This window comes from Argentina anserina, chromosome 3, assembly GCF_933775445.1.
Source record: "Argentina anserina chromosome 3, drPotAnse1.1, whole genome shotgun sequence".
Lineage (NCBI taxonomy): Eukaryota > Viridiplantae > Streptophyta > Magnoliopsida > Rosales > Rosaceae > Argentina > Argentina anserina.
The window spans coordinates 25,309,766-25,330,944 of NC_065874.1; the positions used below are offsets into that span (position 1 = coordinate 25,309,766).

Sequence of the window (21,179 nt, forward strand, 5' to 3'; positions counted from 1 at the left end):
AATTTTTTCACCATAAGCGATTCAATATTTAGGTATGCTATTCAAGATCATCTCTACAAAGTTTCATCTAATTCGAACATCATTAAGGTATTGAAATTAGATTAAATCAATGAATGAATTAAAGTTGTTCAACGTGAACCGTTCGTGTAAATCTCAATTTTGAAAGCTCAAACCATTGTCAAATTGGATGAAACTTTGTAGAGATGATCTTCAATAACATACCTAAATATTAAATCTCTTATGGTGAAAACATTTGAGCGAAAAGTGTGCCAAAATTGGAACTTTACTCTGTAATTTCAGAGTGAAGCTTCACTCTGGATAGAGACTATATATATATATATATGAAATCTCCAACACATTGGGAGTTGGATCTTCAATTTGGATCATTTGTAGATGTAAAATATTAAATTATTATACAGAATTTCCGAATTTGTCATCAATTATTTCAGTAAATTATTTCACAGTGCAAGACTGCAACACTTATGTGTTGAACCTTTACTAGCTCCAATGTACATCATTGAGTATCCCATATTTCGACTGATCTGAAGAAGAGATTTGGGAAAAAGAGAAATTTTGAAGAATATTGGGTTTTTTCCACTCTAATAGATTATGCATCTTATTCTCCAAAATAGAGAAATAGATGAGAGAGAATGAGAAATTCTCCAAATTTGCAGCAATGTACAAATGTTTGCATAAGCAAGAGCATTAAATGCAACATTTTCTCCAATAACTCAACTATTAATAACAACCGATCAACACAATAAAAAAATTTGAATAATTTATTTCAAACTAGCAAATTAAATAGATAAAATAATTTATAGTAATAAAATAAGATTATATAATATTTTATTCACTTGTAATAAATACAAAAATATGTAAAATGGAGAAACTGTTGGAATTTGAGCATAAATGTTTTAGAGATTTTTACATTTGTTTCTCCATTTTAGAAAATATTTATCAAAATTGTTGGAGATGCTCGTATGCGCTCTTCGTTTATGATCGTTATCCAACATTGTACTTTTATTGTTATTGGGATTTTTATTAATTTCGAACTACAAGAACTAACTAGATCCCAATGTGGATATTTTGTTTCAGAGATGGATGCTTTTGTTATGGAATTTTAGAGGAAACCTGCGTGAGGTTTTTAATATACAAAAATATTATTCTACTTATGTATATATTAAGATACCATTCATACTAATTCTAGAGGTCTTTATTAGTTCTTTGAACTAGGCCTTGGTGTTCACTCCAATCGTGCGTTATGAACTTATGATATAATCATATGAAGCTTGCTCAAACTGAAATTAAGTTAAAGATAATAGTACAACAGGAAAAAAAAACACTTGTAAACAACGAGATACATTGACGGAACACGATAGTATATGATCGATGACCATTAGGACTGTCATTTCTCCTCTCTCTTAATTAGTCGGTTCCACGCTTGGATCAACTTGGAGTCCTGGACCATCATGTTTATCTACTCTAGACATGCGATGGTGTGGTGTTGGGTGGAGTCGGAGCAGAGCCCACGCGCCTCCCACGCTCAGACCTACTATTCTCTGCAAACTTGATACTAGCAGCGTGCAAACCCTTTTGCTTCTCTTCCTCGGTCCACTCGGAACCGTAATAAGACTCTTCAGTAGATTTCTCCACATGTTGAGAAGCCGGGAGAAACATGCTTCCCCATTGTGGAAAATGAACCAAAGTAACTGGCAAAGTGCAACACACTATCATAACCCCCATCAAAGAGAGACCGGTGGCTGTGGAGAAGGCTGTGGATGAGAAAAATATAAGTTGGGTGAGCCCAGAGCCAAAGTTCCCACCAGCACCAGTGAGACCGGATATGATCCCAAGCGATCGTCGGGAAATGAACGGGATGATTCCGTAAGTTGCACCGCAGGCAGCCTGAGCGCCTATTGAGAAGAGGATCATGGCGGTGACGGCGACGGGGAGGGTAGAGGCTCGGCCGAGCCAGATGCAGAAGACTCCTCCTAAGCTTTGGAGGATCCAAAGTGTCCATAGCCTCCCCCTCATGCCGAAGTACCTGGCTGATACATCGGAAGCCCACCCTCCAAAGGGTCGAGCTACGAAGTTGGCCATGCCGAATGTGGCAGCGATAAGCCCGGCAGTATGAAGCTTAAGGTGGAATCTGCAATCAGATAAATTAACATTTGGTTACGTTCACCTAGCCTTTGGTAACTACATAACTTAAGAGACGAATAAGATTCAGATTCAACTCTTTAAGTAGGTTATTCTGGAAAGTAAACAAACCTGTCATAGAAATATTCAGCAATGACATTGTCAGTTGACAACTCAACGCCCATTGAATAGCCATAGAGAAGTACAAAGATCCACGTCCTGTAGTTTGTGATAGCGTACCACAACACCTGTTCAAATAAAACTACAGAATCAATTTCCTTGTATTGAATCTTTTCTTAGACCTTTTAACCAAATGTAGGATTAAGAGAGTGAAACAAGCAGACTAATTGAACTGACCTTTTTAAATTCATCTTTGGCTACTTGACCTTGCTTTTGTAGGGCACCGAGATTCCCATCAGGCAAGTCTTGGCCAAGAGTCAAGACCATGATGCCCATAATGACATGAAGCCAACCTGGAATGAAGAAGGCAATTCTCCAAGCAGTGAAAGGAGTTGCTCCGGCTCTGCCGATAATATCAAACACCACAGGCATCAAGAGCTGAGTTGCGCCACCTCCCATGTTTCCCCACCCTGCTGCTGTTCCATTGACCAAACCAATGATCTTGCTGTTGAACATGGTGCTCATCCAGTACTGGCAAGAAACAAATGTAGCCAGAGAGAAACCGATCATGAATCTCACGGCTAAGTAACCTCCAGCATCTGCAACAAATGACATGCAAAACACTGTGGGTGCGGTAAGCATTACGACAAATGCACACCCATATCTTGGTCCGAGTAAGTCGCATACTGCGCCCATTACAAGCCTAGAGAATATACTCCCTGTGAAACAAATAAACAATAGGGTTTTAATTGAACCATTAATTAAGACAGTCTGAAAGTAGGAAGTACGTGGGAACCCTAACGCTAAACAAGCTTGTTATTGCAAATATTGTACTAGCTTTTTCGGTAAAAATTACCATGATAACTGTCCGGAAAACTTCCTGAAATGTCATTTACGATAGAAATACATTATGCTATTCGCCACACCTCGTTTGGTTACTTACATTGATTCATTTGTCAATGAAAATATTAAGGGTGTGTGTGTGTGTTAATTAATAACATGCAGCTTTCGAAACAACTGAACAGCAAAGAGAAGTTCAGGCAATTAATGAAATTTCTGACCTGAAACAGAAGCAACTCCAGCATTTCCGATGTCTTGCTTGGTGAGGTTGAGGTTGTCACGGATAATCGGAACGAGGGGAGCAGCGGCAAAAGTCGAGACGAAGCAAGTGAAGAAGGAGATCCAAGACAGGTGGAAGGTTCTCATGTGAGGATTGGCCAAAGAAAAAAGCTTGAAGATTTTAGCCTTGTGCTCAGAATCAACTGGCAGATCAAATTTTGCTGTGGGATCGGTCGGGACAATAGGTGATGCGACCGAGAATGCAAATGTTTGCTCTCTTCCTGTTACTCCATGCATGGAGCTTCCTGGTTCACCCTCCGCTTCCGCCATTTAGGGTTTCGAGTATTGGAGGTCTCGAATATGAAGAAAAGGGAGGCAGAAACCTATACTTAATTAAAACGGAGATGTGAAGTTGTGTGAGGATGGAAAGGGGGAAGTGTGGCAATTATATAGGTCTTTAGAGTTGACATTACAGAAATCTCTGAAGAGCCAAGAAAGATTCTAAACATGTTGTGAACGTGTGATTCTCTTCGCCGCATACGATATGAACAGAGAATAGTCTCATCGTATATCCCAAAGGTTCAAATAGGCTGGCTAATAGGCCAACAGCTGGTTACTTTCCCAGTAACCCTAATCTTAATAGTTAATTAATTAGAATGATATTCCTAACTATTCAACTATCTTAGCTCAGGGATTGTCCACATTCCACAATGTTCCATGCGCTAATATACAAATCACGCCCAACGGTAATGCTTGCATGGGTACGACATACAGAGACATTGTCTTGTACTCTAGCTCAGTCGTAATCATATGGATTATCATGAGGCTCGTTAAAGAGTTAATTTTTAAAGTAAGGCCTTGGTTAGGGTTTTCATTTCAAGCTCGAAACCATGTAGATATTTATTAAACAGAGTTTCTATTTGTAACTCTAGAAACGACATTTAAACCTCTAATTTTCTTTTTTAAGTTAGTATTGACTTATATTGTCAACTCATTTATTTCAAATACCAAAAGGGTGGTTTTAGTTGGTTCTCCAAATTTATTAAATGGACCTCGTTCTTTCTTTTCAGTTATTATTAAATTTTAATAATTCACGTGAAAAGACAAATAAGAATAAATAGAGAGATAATGTACCATTCCTAAATTACTTTTTACATTTATTGAAAGTAATTTACATTTAAATTTACCGTACGCAAATTAAATTTACATTTACCGTACGTAAAAATAAAATTTTACAATTTACTATTTGAAATCACTGTTCATGCGCCGCCGCACGTGGCGGCGCGTGGGGTACAAGTGCCACTCGCCGGCGACCGCGCGTGGGGCCCACGCGCCGAGCCTAAAGCCGGCGCGTAGCACGCCACTGCCGCCCCCAAACCCTTCTTCTTCCTCCCCTCTCCTTCCCCACGGCTTCACGCCGCCTCCTACCCCCTCCACGCACCGCCTAAGGCGGACTCTCCTCCTCCTACACCTCTGATCTTCCTCCAATCAAGCCAAAAATCAACAACAATCACAACCAACTCATCAATTACATCAAATCATACCTTAATTGAAGTTTAGAACTCCGATTTAGCACCGGAGAAGCTCGGGTCGTCGGCGGTGTCCTATCTCTCGGGATGAACTTGAGTTGATGCGATTTGGCCCCCTAATCGCTTGTGGATGGTTCCAAAGGTAAGAATCGGTGTCAAGGCGCCCTCCGCCGAGCCCTTGCGTCGCCGGAGATGGTGGTTCGAGCGGCGGTGAGTTGCAGGAGGTAGGCGATGTCGTGCGGCTTCAAGGCGACGAGGCACGGTCCGGCGAGCTCGAGGGTAGCAGCGGAGGGTCGCACGAAGCTCTAGGAATTGGCGGTGAGAGGCACGGCGGCCTGGAGGCGGAGATCGCCGGTGATGACAGTGAGGGTGAGAGAGAGAGCTCGAGGGAAGAGAGAGAGAGAGATGAGAGGGAGGCGCGGGTTTGGGGAGAGAAGAGGGTTTCTGAAAATGGAAACCCTACTTCTGATAAGTTTCATTTTATACCCCTTTCTAAATCAGAAACTAACTTCCATCGTTAATAACTTTTACGTACGATGTCCGATTCGAACGCGTGACACGTCCATGAACTCGTATCGACGAGCTCTACAACTTTCGTGAATGAAGTTTTCGCAACCGAGTGACGGAATAAAAGTCGATATTCACGTCGCGGAAACGTAACGTTTTTCTAAATAAACGTTCCGTTCTTGTTTAGTAATGTCGCAAACAACCGGATTTCGTTTTAAATGAATTCCACAACTTATAAAATGAAATCAACTCGATAATAGTTTCCGAAAAATTCGGGTTATTACATATATAAATGGTTTTAAATTTGCTGCCGTTGAATTTCTTCAATGCACAGAAGGGTAGATTTATCTATGTGGGGAGGGTGTTGGAGGATTGTAGAGATTATATGCAGACTTTTTAATCTGTCAATGTTCGTCACATATTCAAAGAGGCAAATGGTGTTGCTCATAGATTAGCATGCCTAAAGTATTGGTTTTCTTGAGGATATATGATTTAAGGCTATTGTTAATATTCAAGATGTTCTATACCAGGATAGAACCTGATAGTAATATTAATCTTGTAGTATGGAGTATGAGTTTTATGTCCTCTCCGAAGTAAAGTACTTCTATATTAAATGAGATAATGGAGACAAGCTCTTAACCTGCCTCCTCCCCCCTCAAAAACACAAAAGGACGGAGAACCTTATAACTAGGGCTTTAGGGGCTCTTGGGGGCCACAGCCGTCTTCGCAGGGCGGTGCCAACACGAAATAAACTTATAGGCTTGATCCTTGATCTCTAGCACTCTTTATCATTGTATCATAATTACGTACCTTGCTTACTAGGTGCTTGTTCAATTGCCAAAAAAACGGTATTTTACTTTGTTCTAAAATAAGAATCTCAGTAATTAAGAACACAATATATATATACGATATATCAATCCGTTGACACTCCGTGTCGTTTTCTTCTTCTTTTTTCTTCGAAAAAATTTAATAAAGTGACCCGTGAGACAGTGCATGAGATCATGTATCTATCTATCTCTTTTATTTTTTTTAACTTTAATGACAATATATACGTCGCACAACTTGAAGTCACTATCATTTAATAATGACTTGGAGACCTATATATTCTACGTGATATATGTATTTATTGTTGGAAATAGATTGATCTAGATTTTTGAGTTATTTAGAATCTCACATTAAAAAAGGTGAAAAGTCATTTTTTGATTATATAGATTGATACTACTACACACACTATTGTCGATGTCTTTTGTGTAAAATCATATACCCGAACTCCACCGGGTGGCTAAATTAGAAGGAGTATCGGCATTATTGGATCCGTGTGTGTGAGATTATCGACTGCTTCTGCACAATAATTGTTATCAGAGCCCAAGTTACGTTTGAGACATGGTGTCTTGTACGATCGAATTTGGTGGAGCTCCCAATTGGATTGGGGTCACAAGATTTAGACTTGGATTGATGTTTGTGGTCGAGGTGGAGCTATTCGGATCGTGAGACAATTGGTGATGACTCGAATCACGCCAATGTGGAGATTGTTGGAAATAGATTGACTTAGATTTGAGTCATTTGGAATCCCACATTGAAAAATGTGAAGTCATTCTTAGGTTATATGGATTAATAACACACACTAATGTCGATATCTTTTGTGTTGTAACGACCCCAAAATTTCGAGTTTAAAAACTCAAAATCTCAAAATCGTTAAACACATAAATAATCTCAATGAAATCGAAATCATTTTAATGTTGCAGCGGATCATATCTGAGTTTAAAATATAACTCAGTCAAGCCGATTATTACAAACCCAAATGATAATTCAACATATAACAAATGGAATTGTATAATCCTCACAACAACCTCACAAATAAAATCACACCAAATCTCACACACAATCCACACTGGAACCTCACCACGACTGAATGTGATCGACTTCGAGTCTTCGGAGTCGTCACTCAATCACCACTACTCAGCACCTGCGGAAGTATCCCCTACACCATTGAAATTGGTGCACCGGGATTGCAACACAAACCCGGTAAGCTTTACAGCTCGTATGAGTAAAATATTAAAATAACTCTCGTCTCATAAAAGACACAACTCCACATCAACACAGTATAATGAAAATCATGAGAAAACGAGCAACCCATCTGGTCACTCTAATACTTTCACAAAATGGTAACTAATGAGCGCTGGTACACATCTGTTACCCCTCACTTAGTATACCGCTGATGTTGGGTAACCACCCGCCACCCAACATCCAAAACAAGCTGAGTACCCATGAGCAGATAACCACCCGTTACCTCCCATGCAGTACTATGGCAGACAGACTAGAGCTCTAACTGTATCGTAACCTTCGCCCGGCCAAAGGCTAGGTTCCGACTTGCCTCACATGTACAATAATCTCACATCATATTGTACCACACATCACGTCCGAAGACAAATCACAATATTTCACATTTTCCGTGATAAAATCACATGTACAATAATCTCACATCATATTGTACCACACATCACGTCCGAAGACAAATCACAATATTTCACATTTTCCGTGATAAAATCATGTACAATAATCACTCATCATATTGTACGTTTTAAAACTTTCACAATATCACCACAAGAAAAATCATAACAGTATATTATATAGCGAACTATATATATTCGTATTTATTTACCATTTATACTATATATACATAGTCCACTATATCCTATACATGTCTTATTTCATAAACACCTGAAAATTTTGTACAATAATCTCTCACCATATTGTACCACTTAAATCACATACACATGCACCATTTTCCGTTACCGAAATGACTATTTTTAATGAATTAATAACAGTATGTAATTTAATGAACTATATATATATATGTACTTATTACCATTATACTGTATATATACGTAGTCCACTAATTTATATACATGTTGTAATTCATTAAATAAACACACTTGCAAAAATGTTGAATCACCACGAGGGTAGATTCGTAATTCAGTGAGATTTTACTCACCTTATCGACTCGAGCGTAATTCCACAATTCCCGATGATATTCCTTTCCTCGATTTAATGATCACCTTGAACAGATAAGAAAAGAATTTAGAATCGTTTCGTAACCTTTAAATGCCGAAACAGTAATAATCGGTTACTGTTAAGCAATTTTCGGTTTTACGAAGTTACTGTTCAGTGGTACTATTCACTGTTACTATTCCCAGATACTGTACAAATATGCAATTAATACGTATTTCTGTACGTATAAATATTATATACGTAGTTCTGTACGTATAAATACTATATGCATATTTCTGTACGTATAAATATTATATACGTATTTCTGTACGTATAAATATAAATACGTATTTCTGTACGTATAAATATTATATACGTATTTCTGTACGTATAAATATTAATACGTATTTCTGTACGTATAAATATTAATACGTATTTCTGTACGTATACGTACGATTTAAATGTAAATACAAATTCAGTAAATAAAATTTACTAAATTACCCTTTTACAAAATTACTTTTTACATTTACTGAAAGTAATTTATATTTACATTTACCGTAGGTAAAATTTAATTACATTTACCGTAGTAAATAAAAATTACATTTACATTTACCGTACACAGTAAATTACCAAAATACCCTTATCGGAAAACATTTTCACACCGCCGCACGTGGCGGCGCGTGGGGTACACGCGCCACCTCCGGCCGGCTGCGCGTGAGGCCCACGCGCCGAGCCCAAAACGGCGCGTGTGATGTCACCACCGTGCCCAAACTCTCCCCCTCCTCCCCCTCTTCCTTCCTACGGTCCTAGGCAGCCCCTACACCACCCCACACCTTCACACGCGCCGCCTCTAGGCGGCGGTAACTCCTCCTTCTCCAACACCTCCGATCCTCACAAATCGATCCCAAATCATTCACAATCACAATCAACCATCAAATACAACCACACCATACCTTAATTCGAAGCTAGACCCTCCGATTGGCCTCGGAAAGGCTTGAATCGCCGATGGACTTCAAACCCTTGGGGAGGACTGAGACCGTGCGGTTTTGCCCCTAAATCGATGGCAGAAGCTCCAAGGGCGACGATTGGCGTCGTGATGCTCCCCTTCGTGCCCTCGCGTCGCCACGGTGGTGCTCTCGACGGTGGCGATAGAGCTTGCAGCCTCGGGTTGAAGTGTGGAGGCTCGCAACGTCACGAGGCGCCGCGACGACCTCAAGGTTCGTATAGGAGAGCCGTGCGGTGCTCTTGGGCTAGGCGGTGATGACCACGACCGCCTGTAGGTAGAGATCGCCGGCGTTGAGAAGTTTCGGAGGGAGAGAGTTTGAGGGAATGGAGAGAGAGACGAGAGGGAGGCGCGGGTGAGAGGAAAGAGTGGGTTTCCAAAAATGGAAACCCTACTTCAGAAACATTTCCTTTTATACCCCTTTCTAAATCGGAAACTAACTTCCAACGTTAATAACTCTTACGCACGACGTCCGATTTGAATGCGTCACATACTCACGAACTCGTATCGACGAGCTCTACGACTTTCGTGAAGGAAGTTTTTGCAAACGTTCGACAGAATAAAAGTCGATATAAACGTTACGGAAATGTAACGTTTTTAGAATTTAAACGTTCCGAGAACGTTTCCGTTTCTCGTTTAATAACATCGCAACCAAACACATTCATTCTAATTAAAATTCGAAATTTTATAGAATTCGAATCAAACTAATATTGTTTGTAATGTAGGGTTATTACATGTGTAAAACCTCATGTCGATGTCTTTTGTGTAAAACCTCATGCCCGAACTCTACCGAGTGACTAAATTGGGAGGAGTATTGGCGTTATTGAATCAGTGTGTGTGATTGTTGGCCGCTTCCGCACAATATTCACAACTTATCCTTTCACTTGAGATATAAAAAAGAAGAAGAAAGGATAGCCTTTCACTTGCTTCTGGGGATCTATTTTATGTGCATATGTTTGGGAAACAAAAGCGACTCTTGGGATGACTTGGAAGAATGAGTACATATATAGGGTCTCCAAAACAATAGGAGCTTTTGATCATATATACGTACGTAATAGGGTGTACGTCCGATTTTGTATACCTGTATTATTTATCATCAATTATTGCAGTAAATTAAGATTTGTATATTCAACTTTGATGACTTCATTCACTAGCACCAAGCCAAGTTCCTCTTATGTTTTGTTGATGGTACTTGTTATGGGGATTTCAATCAATCCATAGTCCAACATATATATATATATATATATGATCCCACGCGTACTGGGTTTGAAGCCGTCTACGAGGACGATCTCGTTGTTGGTTTTTCAAATGTCGCTAAGCTTTCCAGATGTTTGTAATGTGCATATATACTATATTCCAAATTATTCTTACTAATGCGAAGTAAAGAGGTCATTGATTTTTTTTTATACAAATGGGACTCCGTGTTTACTTCGACCGAAAGGATCGGGATATGACTGTCGCTGAAATAGATTTGAGTATATTACATTAACAGGTAAAAACTGTGAACATGTGTAAGCTGTAAACATGATGAGATACATTGATAGAGGCACACGCGCGGTAGTGTACCCACCATTAAGACTTCCAATTCTTCTCTCCTTATTAGCCTATTCCACACTTGGATTAAACATTCACCTAGATGTTAATCAATCTTCTCTTGTCGCTTAAACATGGGAAGGTGTGGTGTTGGGTGGAGTGGGAGCAGAAGCCACCCGCTTACCACGCTCAGACTTACTATTCTCTGCAAACTTGATACTAGCAGAGTGCAAACCCTTTTGCTTCTCTTCCTCGGTCCACTCGGAACCGTAATAAAACTCTTCAGTAGATTTCTCAACATGTTGAGAAGCCGGGAGAAACATGCTTCCCCACTGTGGAAAATGAACCAAAGTAACTGGCAAAGTGCAACACACTATCATAACCCCCATCAAAGAGAGACCAGTGGCTGTGGAGAACGCTGTGGATGAGAAAAATATAAGTTGGGTTAGTCCAGAGCCAAAGTTCCCACCAGCACCAGTGAGACCGGATATGATCCCAAGCGATCGTCGGGAAATGAACGGGATGATTCCGTAAGTTGCACCGCAGGCAGCCTGAGCGCCTATTGAGAAGAGGATCATGGCGGTGACGGCGACGGGGAGGGTAGAGGCTCGGCCGAGCCAGATGCAGAAGACTCCTCCTAAGCTTTGGAGGATCCAAAGTGTCCACAGCCTCCCCCTCATGCCGAAGTACCTGGCTGATACATCGGAAGCCCACCCTCCAAAGGGTCGAGCTACGAAGTTGGCCATGCCGAATGTGGCAGCGATAAGCCCCGCAGTGTGAAGCTTGAGGTGGAATCTACAGTCAGATAAATTAACATTTGGTTAGGTTTAGCTAGCTTTTGTTAACTAATTAATAATAACATAGAGATAATCAAGAGTCAGATTCAGCTCTTTAACTAAGTTATTTTGGAAAGTAACAAACCTATCATAGAAATATTCAGCAATGACATTATCAGTTGACAACTCAACGCCCATGGAGTAGCCATAGAGAAGGACAAAGATCCACGTCCTGTAGTTTGTGATTGCGTACCACAACACCTGTTCAAATAACACTACGGAATCAGTATCCTTGTATTGAATCTTTTCTTAGATCTTTTAACCATATGTAGATTAGGACAACACCAGTAAAACAAGTAGACTAATGAAACTGACCTTTTTAAATTCATCTTTGGCTACATGACCTTGCTTTTGTAGGGCACCGAGATTCCCATCAGGCAAGTCTTGGCCAAGAGTCAAGACCATGATGCCCATAATGACATGAAGCCAACCTGGAATGAAGAAGGCAATTCTCCAAGCAGTGAAAGGTGTGGCTCCGGCTCTGCCGATAATATCAAACACCACAGGCATCAAGAGCTGAGTGGCGCCACCACCCATGTTTCCCCAACCTGCTGCTGTTCCATTGACCAAACCTATGATCTTGCTGTTGAACATGGTGCTCATCCAGTACTGGCAAGAAACAAATGTAGCCAGCGAGAAACCAATCATGAATCTCACGGCTAAGTAGCCTCCGGCATCTGCAACAAATGACATGCAAAAGACTGTGGGTGCGGTAAGCATTACGACAAATGCACACCCATATCTTGGTCCGAGTAAGTCGCATACTGCGCCCATTACAAGCCTAGAGAATATACTCCCTGTGGAACAAACAAAGAATAGGCTGTAAGAGACTCATCAGGAGAGAATATGAAAGTACCATAATAACTGTCCCACAAATATTTGACATATTATTTAGAAGTTAGGACTGAATTGAATACATTGTGCAAAAGCTATATTTAACCAATTTTGGCGAATCAATGAAAATTGGAAAATTATAACGAGAGCTTCCAAAAGCAACTAGATAGAAAATTATACTTCAGGCATTAATGAAATTACTAACCTGAAACAGAAGCAACTCCAGCATTTCCGATGTCTTGCTTGGTGAGGTTGAGGTTGTCACGGATAATCGGAACGAGGGGAGCAGCAGCGAAAGTCGAGACGAAGCAAGTGAAGAAGGAGATCCAAGACAGATGGAAGGTTCTCATGTGAGGATTGGCCAAAGAAAAAAGCTTGAAGACTTTAGCCTTGTGCTCAGAATCAACTGGCAAATCAAACTTCGCAGTGGGATCCGACGGGACCATAGGTGAAGCCACCGAGAATGCAAAAGTTTGCTCTCTTCCTGTGACTCCATGCATGGAGCTTCCTGGTTCGCCCTCCGCTTCGGCCATTTAGGGTTTCGAGTTTTAGAGATCTCGAGTTTTGAAAATGGAGGAACGGGGGGCCGGAAACTTGTACTTGTTTAAATGGAGATGCGATGTTGTTTGAGGAAGGTCTAATGTGTGTTATTTATATAGGGTTTCTGCGTTGACATTGAAAATAGCTATGAAGAGTCGAAAAGATTCTATAAAGCTTGTGATCGATTCAGTTCTCCGCATCTGAAATGAACAGGAAATGGTCCCATCGTATATCCCAAAGGATCACATTACATGCCTAATAGGGGCCAACAGCTGTTTAATTGCCTGGTAAGCTGCATACTGCGGACTCTAATGTTATTTGTTAATTCTATGAATATCCTAATTATTCGGAAATCTAAGCTCAGGTCTTTACACATCGTTTCATGCTCATTATACAAATACGATTCACATGCACAAGTGTTTGCCCAGATTATGACATTCAGATAAATTGTCTTTAGGGATAATCACATACCGAAATAAAGATATAGAAACATTTTCCTCTGTAGTACTCAAGTTCTTGTTGTCACAGTCCCGAAATTCCGAGTGATAAATTTCGAAATCGAAGCCGTGAAAAACTCTAAAACAATCATAATTATATTAAAATCATCTTATAGTCACAGTGTATCGAAACTGATTATTACAAAACTAATTTATAATTCAAGTATTATAACAAATGGAAATGTAAAATCCTCTCAATCCTCATCTCTAATATAATAAATAAACTTCGACAATCTTCAGAGAAAGCCCTCCAATTTTGCTAATCCACACCTGCAGAACTATCTTATACACTATCGAATAGGTTCACCGGGATTATAAACACAAACCGGATAAGCTTTGCAGCTCGTATGAGTAAACCAATAGTATAACACACATCGTATACAAAAGAAAATACTGATGACATTTAAATACAAATGTACTCATAAGACACTAAACGACTCATCTAGATGTCCAATAATATCTGAAAATATGTGTACTCATGAGACATTGGGCAACCCATCTATTTACCCAAATTACATTTAAAATACGGGTACTCATGAGACCCAGGCAACCCATTTGTTACTCCTCATGCAGTACACCGGCAGACAGACTAGAGCTCTAACTGATCGTAACTGACACCCGGCCAAGGTTTGGTTCCGATTACTGTCAACACGTCCGAAGACAGAAAAAAAAATGATTTAACAAGACTTCATGTTAAAACCACGTACAATATAACAATCAACGCATGTTGGAATTATAATATAACAACATATATATATATATATATATATATATATATGTATCGTATTTACCATTTTATACACATACACACACCCACTATATTATATACATGCCATAGTTCAGTCTTTTTCAGAAATCGTAAACATGAGTCACCGCCAAGGATAGACTCGCCATAGTGAGATTTACTCACTTTATTGCCTGAGTGCAATTTCCACGACACTGAGAGCGATTCCCTCACTCGTTTAGAATGATACATAAAATTCACCGACGTCGACTCATTACCGGTAAAACATTGTTCACATTAAATTACGAAATCATTGTTCGTAAAGTTACTGTTCACGAAATTATTATTCACGCGCCACCTCTGGCAACCGCGTGTGGGACTCACGCGGCACCCATAGTAGCAGCGCGTGACCTCACTCGCAACCCTCAAATCTCCCACATTTCACCTCCTACGCCGTCCTCGGTCCTTAACCAGTCCCCTATCACCATCTGCTAATCCGACGCGCCGCCACAGACGGCGGCACGCGCTCCACCACCATTTCCGACCAAATCTCCTCAAATCAACAAACTCCCAACATGAAAAACATAGATCACAAGGAGAGAGACACAACCATACGTTCAGTTCATCCCAAGCCGGCCGAAAACTGCCAAAATTGCCGCCGCAAGATTTCAGATCGAGGAAAGGAGATCGGAGCTGGTGCAATCGTGCCTAGCTCGTCGTGGCCCAGAGCTCCTGCATCGCCGGCAATGACATGTTCGTCGATGCAGCGACTGTCCTTGCTCGGTGGCACCGTGGCTGGTGTCACAGATCGTCGTGGCTCGGCCGTGTTGTCCCAATGACACCGGCGGTATCGTGCACGGTGGCCGGAGGAGGGAGATCATCGGAGAGAGGGAGCGGCAATGAGAGAGAATCGGGGGAGAGGAGAGAGAAACCGGAGAGAGTTTTTGATTTTTTTTAAAGTTTCCAAAAAAAGTCCTTTTGTAGCCTTCTAAAATGGGAAACCAACTTTCATCGATAATTACTTCCACATACGACATCCGATTAAGGTGCGTGATGTGTCCACGAACTCATATCGACAAGCTCTACAACTTCCGTGAATGAAGTTTTCGGAGACGAGCGACAGAATAAAAGTCAACGCTCGAGTCTCAGAAAACATAACATTTTTCAATTAATCAATCGACGAGAAAACGAAAAATGCAATTTTTAATCAATTTCCAAGTTTAATAATCCACAAGAATGTTTACGACTTAAACCCAAAAATTCAGGGTATTACAGTTGTAATCAAATCTTTGCATGCAAGCGTTATGCAGGGTCTAATGTACGTATGATAATATTTAGGTATTTCTTAACGAGTAAATCTTGCTTTGTTTCAAGGACTAATTAGCTGCAACATCATTCTGTAATACTCCGAAAATTCATATCTAATTTCCAATGAGTTCTCTGATATATTTCCATTGTCCAAATTTATTTCACGAGGATAAAAACGAAAGGGTTCGAAAGCTTAATTGTTCGGGAACGTTCAATTTGATGAGTTTAAGAGTTGGCTTTTGACTCATTGGGTTTCTTAGAAAACTTCTTTCATGAAAATCGTAGAGTTTGTCAATACGAATTCGTGGATACGCAACACGCCTAAATCAGAGTTCGTATGAAGAAGTTACGAATCAAAAGGTATTTAGACATTTTTTGGAAAAGAGTATAAATATGGGAATTAAATAGAACTAGAAAGTTGTTCAGAATGTCATTTAGATTGTGATGATAAAATTTGGTGGTCATTTGGTGGTGGTCGGTGAACAGTAACTGTGAACATTGTCATGAACAACGAAATGTGAACAGTGTTCTGTAAAACAGTAAATTCGAACAGTATTTAGTAAACAGTAACATGAACAGTGTTCTGTGAACAATATTTTATGAATAACATTTAGCTGTACTGAAATCGTCACCTGATATTTTACGTATCATTTCTAAGCATTTTATTATGCTATTAGGAGACCGACGAAACGACTGAGGGAATCGTTTTCAGTGTCGTGAAAGTTACACGCGGGAAATAAGGTGAGTAAACCTCATAATGATCATCATGATCAAAATAGTATTATAATTATTGAATTTGGTTTGAGTTGTCACCATAATGTTGCATCACTAGTTTATAAAAATTATTTTAAAAATATGTTTTGGTTTAAATTACGTGAACTTGATAGTCTACGGTTTATGGGGAAGTAAAACGCTATTTTAATAAATGATTTTTAAAAGGTTTAGTGATTAGAGACTATAGTGAATATGAGTAAATCTCATTATGACGAGTATACTCTTGGCGATGACTCATATTTACGTTTTCTTAAATAGATCAAACTATGACATGTATGTAATATAGTGGGTTGTGTATGTGTATAAAATGGTAAATATGATATATATATATATATGAGTTGCTATATTATATACTGTTATGTTCTTATTTTCAAATAAATTATATTGTGGCAATTATATTATTTTATTTGAGCAATAGTCGCTTTATTGTATTACAATAATATGAGTGGATTGTTATTGTACGTAGTTTTAACATTGAGTTTTGTTAAAATATTTTTTTTCTTCTGACGTGTTTTTCTGTCTTCGGACGTGTTGGCAGTATCGGAACCAAGCCTTGGACGGGTGTGATAGAGCGTTGGTTAAAACGTCTATAATAAACCCTGTAAAACATCATCGTTAGTATAAAATAAGCAGGGATCGTTCTTTCCGGGGAATTGAAGGGAACTCTAAACTTTTAGTGTTAACAAATAATGGAGGGTTTGAGATTGATTATTAACTACTAAAATAAAACCTAAATTATTATTTACATGATCGACTTCTCTTTAACAAACTTAAACCAAATTTACCATTACACCACATAATTACAAGTTCGAACCTATCATGCATTCTAATTCGACCAATTACATACTTTTTAGACACCAATACAATTAGAGCCTTAGGGGATTATCTAATCATGCAAGATTTCAATTAACATTTAGATTGACTTAGGGCCTAATCTAAATTTGCATGCAATCGAATTCAATAACACTTAGAGTAGAAATCAAACAAGATTACATTTAAGCACCAAATCTTTGTTGGAGACATGTTTCATGTGTGGCGTCGCCCACCATGGTTTCACATGCAAATTTCCAGAATTTTTACCACTTTTAATCAACACAAACCGAACCTACTTAGGGCATGATTCGATTTGTGTCAATATGGTTGATGAATCTAGCACTCAAACACAATCTTAGGGATTGCATCCAACCGCTAAATTCATATGCACATATCTGAAAATTATCTAAAAATATGAGAAAGATGATTAGAACACAACAATAGAAATACAAACTCATTAATTATAAGAACATAGATTTGACATAGTCTCAAAAAAATATCAAATACAACTGAAATTTAAAACAAATACAAAACCAATATTTCCACATAAACAACAACTTACAATCTTCATAGACAAAGAATTGTAGATTAACACAAATAGACGAAGCCATGGAGATGAGTTGCGAGAATCACACGTTGTACGTTGTAGGACCTTGGTGGTGTGTCTTCAATGGTGAAATTTGGTGGAGATGATGATGGTTTTGGGGTGGACGGCTTGGCTAATTTGTGAGGGAAGTTTATGGTGGTGTTTTGGTAGAGTTTTGGCTCTTGAATGCTAATGAGAAGTGATGATATTTGAGAGGTGAAGCCATGTATATATAGAGGAAAGATGGAGGGTTTGAAATTGCTTCTTTCTTTCTATAATAATGCCATGCTTTAATCCCTTAAATCATGGAAAGTTTTATTCCCTAAAATATGCCATGCTTTAATCCCTAAAACATGCCATGTTTTATGTCTTTAATGATCATCTTCTATTTAATTGTTGCATGACTTGGCTCCATCTTTTTTTCTTTAATTATCTCTTTAATCCAATCTGAAAATAAGAAAATAAAATCATAAGTAAGAGATAATTAGTTTCAAAACCTAACAAGGATTCCTAGTCAAACTAGGACTCTAAACCAATTATGCGTTTTAACTCATGTAAGCATAAAATGCATCCAATACCGCTCAAAACTCTTACTACGACTCAATAACTCAATAGTACAACAATAAGGGCTAAGCAAAGTACAAATTGAGGTAAAAACATGTTAAGAACGTCGCACAAAGTGCTCCTATCAACTACCCACACTTGGCTTTTGCTAGTCCCTTAGCAAAACAAAACTAAATGAGACACTATTGCCCCTAAATGATTGTCTCAGAATCTCAAAACACATAGTTTTCAAGTTTAAGCATTTGAATGTAAGCACATAAATTCCAAGTTTCATAAACATGCTTCATAGTATGAATTAGTCAGATACGAGACAATAAGCATTTAACATGTTTAGTCAATCCAATCCTCCTCACAAGACATACTCTCTTCTTTTCACTCAATTTCATAGTTATCATTGACACATAAGTATATGCAAGAGAAAGGATATTAAGGCATCAAATAACTTGCATATTTAACAAATGAAAGCACTTTGTGAATAACATAGGAAAACCTCATTTAACAACTAAGTGCAAAAATGGACCAAAACCATATGCTCAACTCTTGTGATCGTTTCCACAAACCAAGATTTGCTCATTTTAAGAATCATTAGGATCATTAGATAAGGTAAATGTTTAGGCGTAGCTAAAAGCATGGAATATCAAGGAATCACAAAAGTAATCCTATAGACTTAGCAGAGTAAACATCATCCTTATGACACCACACACCATCAGGGGCCGAATATAACAAGTTGGGCACAATCATCATTCTAACCACAAAGTGAACATGGACAAAGGTCAAGTAAAAATTTTTAGACCTTCAATTACAACTCAACTCCAAATCACAAATGAAAGACAACATAACATTTTTTCTTTTCTTGCCGAGTTCATCATTCTTTTTTTTTCTTTTTCTTGTTTTTTTTTCGGCAATGCTTGCTTAAAAGCTTGTTGATTTTTTTTTCAAATGTCTTCCACCCCACACTTATTTGATGTATCATCACAACATCATCTCAATAAGAATTCTGCCAAATCTATAGGACAAGGTAGAGGTAACTATACTAAGCATGGAGATAACATAGGTGATGAATAAAAGGCTCAATGTAGGCTCAAATGTGGTTCAACTAAGGGGTCCCAAACAAGGCACATATAGGGATACATGGTTGTTTGGCTAAAGTGGTGGTATTCCTAGAAATGATCCATAAATCATTTTCAAAATCAGAGCATTTTATGACTTAAATGTTTCAACAATCACCAAAGTGAGTTCTAGTAAATTCTAGAGTCCATTAAAAGCTATGACACATAGTTATTGAATATGCAAAGAATAATGAGGTTCATGAATAATCACGAAATTTCAAATTACATCTTATGAAAAAAAAAGTACATATAGGCTCAAAAACTCACAGGTTGTTATGGACTTTAAACTGACCAAAACATGTATGTCATAATCAATCAATCGAAATCTCACATGTTCATACCAAATCCACATCATCAATGAAACTTACAATTTAATTCGTATGAAATGCAAAACCATCATCTATGTATTTTAGAGACATAATCATCCTAGACTTTAGGGGCATCCTAAGACTCAATAAAGCAATAATTTTTTTTATCATGACACAAATAATCAATGAACTTGCAACCCTGCCCCACATTTAGAAAATTACATTGTCCTCAATGTATGCTCAATAGTAAGAATGTAATTCACAAACATAGAATAAGATCACATATCAACACATATACAAGTCAACCATAAGAGTGAAGGGATTAGAAAATTCAAACTCCCGTAGACGACTCCTCCACAGATACGGTTGAAATGGGTTGCCTCCCATGCAGCGCTTGAGTTTTATAGTCTCTCAGCCTAGACTTTCTCATGTTCATTCTCCGTTAGGCGCATCTCTCACAATTGTCTCCTCATACGTGTGCTCCTCAAATGGTTCATAGTATGGCTTAAGTCGATGCCCATTTACCTTGAATGTCTTCCCTGTTGTATCACTTTTAATCTCAACTGCACCATGAGCAAACACGTTAGTAACAATAAATGGGCCAACCCAACGCGAACGAAGTTTCACTGGAAACAACATAAGCCTCGAATGGAATAACAAAACCTTCTGGCCCACTTGGAACTTCTTTCCTCTAATCATTTTGTCATGGTAAGCACGAGTTTTCTCCTTGTAAATCCACGAAGCATCGTAAGCCTCATTCCTAATCTCCTCAAGCTCATTGAGCTGCAACTTTCGATGTAGACCTGCTTCATCCAAGCTCATGTTGAACTTCTTCACCACCCACCATGCTCTGTGCTCTAACTCCACTGGAAGGTGACATGCCTTCCCATACACCAATCTGAATGGTGACATCCCAATAGGCGTCTTGTACGCGGTCCTGTAGGCCCATAATGCATCATCCAACCGATCACTCCAATCCTTCCATGTTGGACCTACAGTTTTCTCCAGAATTCCCTTGATTTCTCTGTTAGACACTTCTGCCATGCCACTTGTCTGAGGATGATATGTTGTCGAAACTTTGTGGGTTACTCCATACTTTTTGAGCAATGCCTCAATTGTCCGGTTGCAGAAATGAGAACCTCCATCACTTATCAAAACACGTGGTACTCCAAACCTGCAAAATATGTTAGTTCTCAAGAAACCTGCAACCACTTTTGAATCATTAGTCTTGGTGGGCTTTGCCTCCACCCACTTTGACACATAATCAACAGCCAATAAGATATACAAGAATCCTCTAGATGAAGGAAATGGACCCATTAAATCTATACCCCACACATCAAAAATTTCGACAGTAATATAGAAGTAAGGGGCATTTGATCTCTTGGACCAATCTTACCTGTCCGTT

General features: G+C 38.9%; 3 protein-coding genes across 3 annotated transcripts; all 3 read right to left on the reverse strand.

The window, feature by feature from the left end:
• Positions 1–1,482: 1,482 nt before the first annotated feature.
• Positions 1,483–3,648, reverse strand: LOC126789615 (high affinity nitrate transporter 2.4-like). The gene is made up of 4 exons (XM_050515816.1): positions 3,321–3,648; positions 2,497–2,978; positions 2,272–2,387; positions 1,483–2,149 (listed from the first exon to the last, which is right to left on the reverse strand). Exons 1-4 carry the CDS (start codon positions 3,646–3,648, stop codon positions 1,483–1,485), a joined length of 1,593 nt encoding a protein of 530 aa, XP_050371773.1.
• Positions 3,649–10,799: 7,151 nt separating this feature from the next.
• On the reverse strand, positions 10,800–13,146 carry LOC126789614 (high affinity nitrate transporter 2.4-like). Its single transcript, XM_050515815.1, has 4 exons — positions 12,757–13,146; positions 12,033–12,514; positions 11,803–11,918; positions 10,800–11,676 (listed from the first exon to the last, which is right to left on the reverse strand). The coding sequence occupies exons 1-4, from the start codon at positions 13,082–13,084 to the stop codon at positions 11,010–11,012; spliced, it is 1,593 nt and encodes a 530-aa protein (XP_050371772.1). The 5' UTR covers positions 13,085–13,146; the 3' UTR covers positions 10,800–11,009.
• A 5,822-nt stretch (positions 13,147–18,968) lies between these two features.
• On the reverse strand, positions 18,969–20,596 carry LOC126787318 (uncharacterized). Its single transcript, XM_050513222.1, has 2 exons — positions 20,250–20,596; positions 18,969–18,978 (listed from the first exon to the last, which is right to left on the reverse strand). The coding sequence occupies exons 1-2, from the start codon at positions 20,594–20,596 to the stop codon at positions 18,969–18,971; spliced, it is 357 nt and encodes a 118-aa protein (XP_050369179.1).
• Between the last annotated feature and the right edge of the window lie 583 nt (positions 20,597–21,179).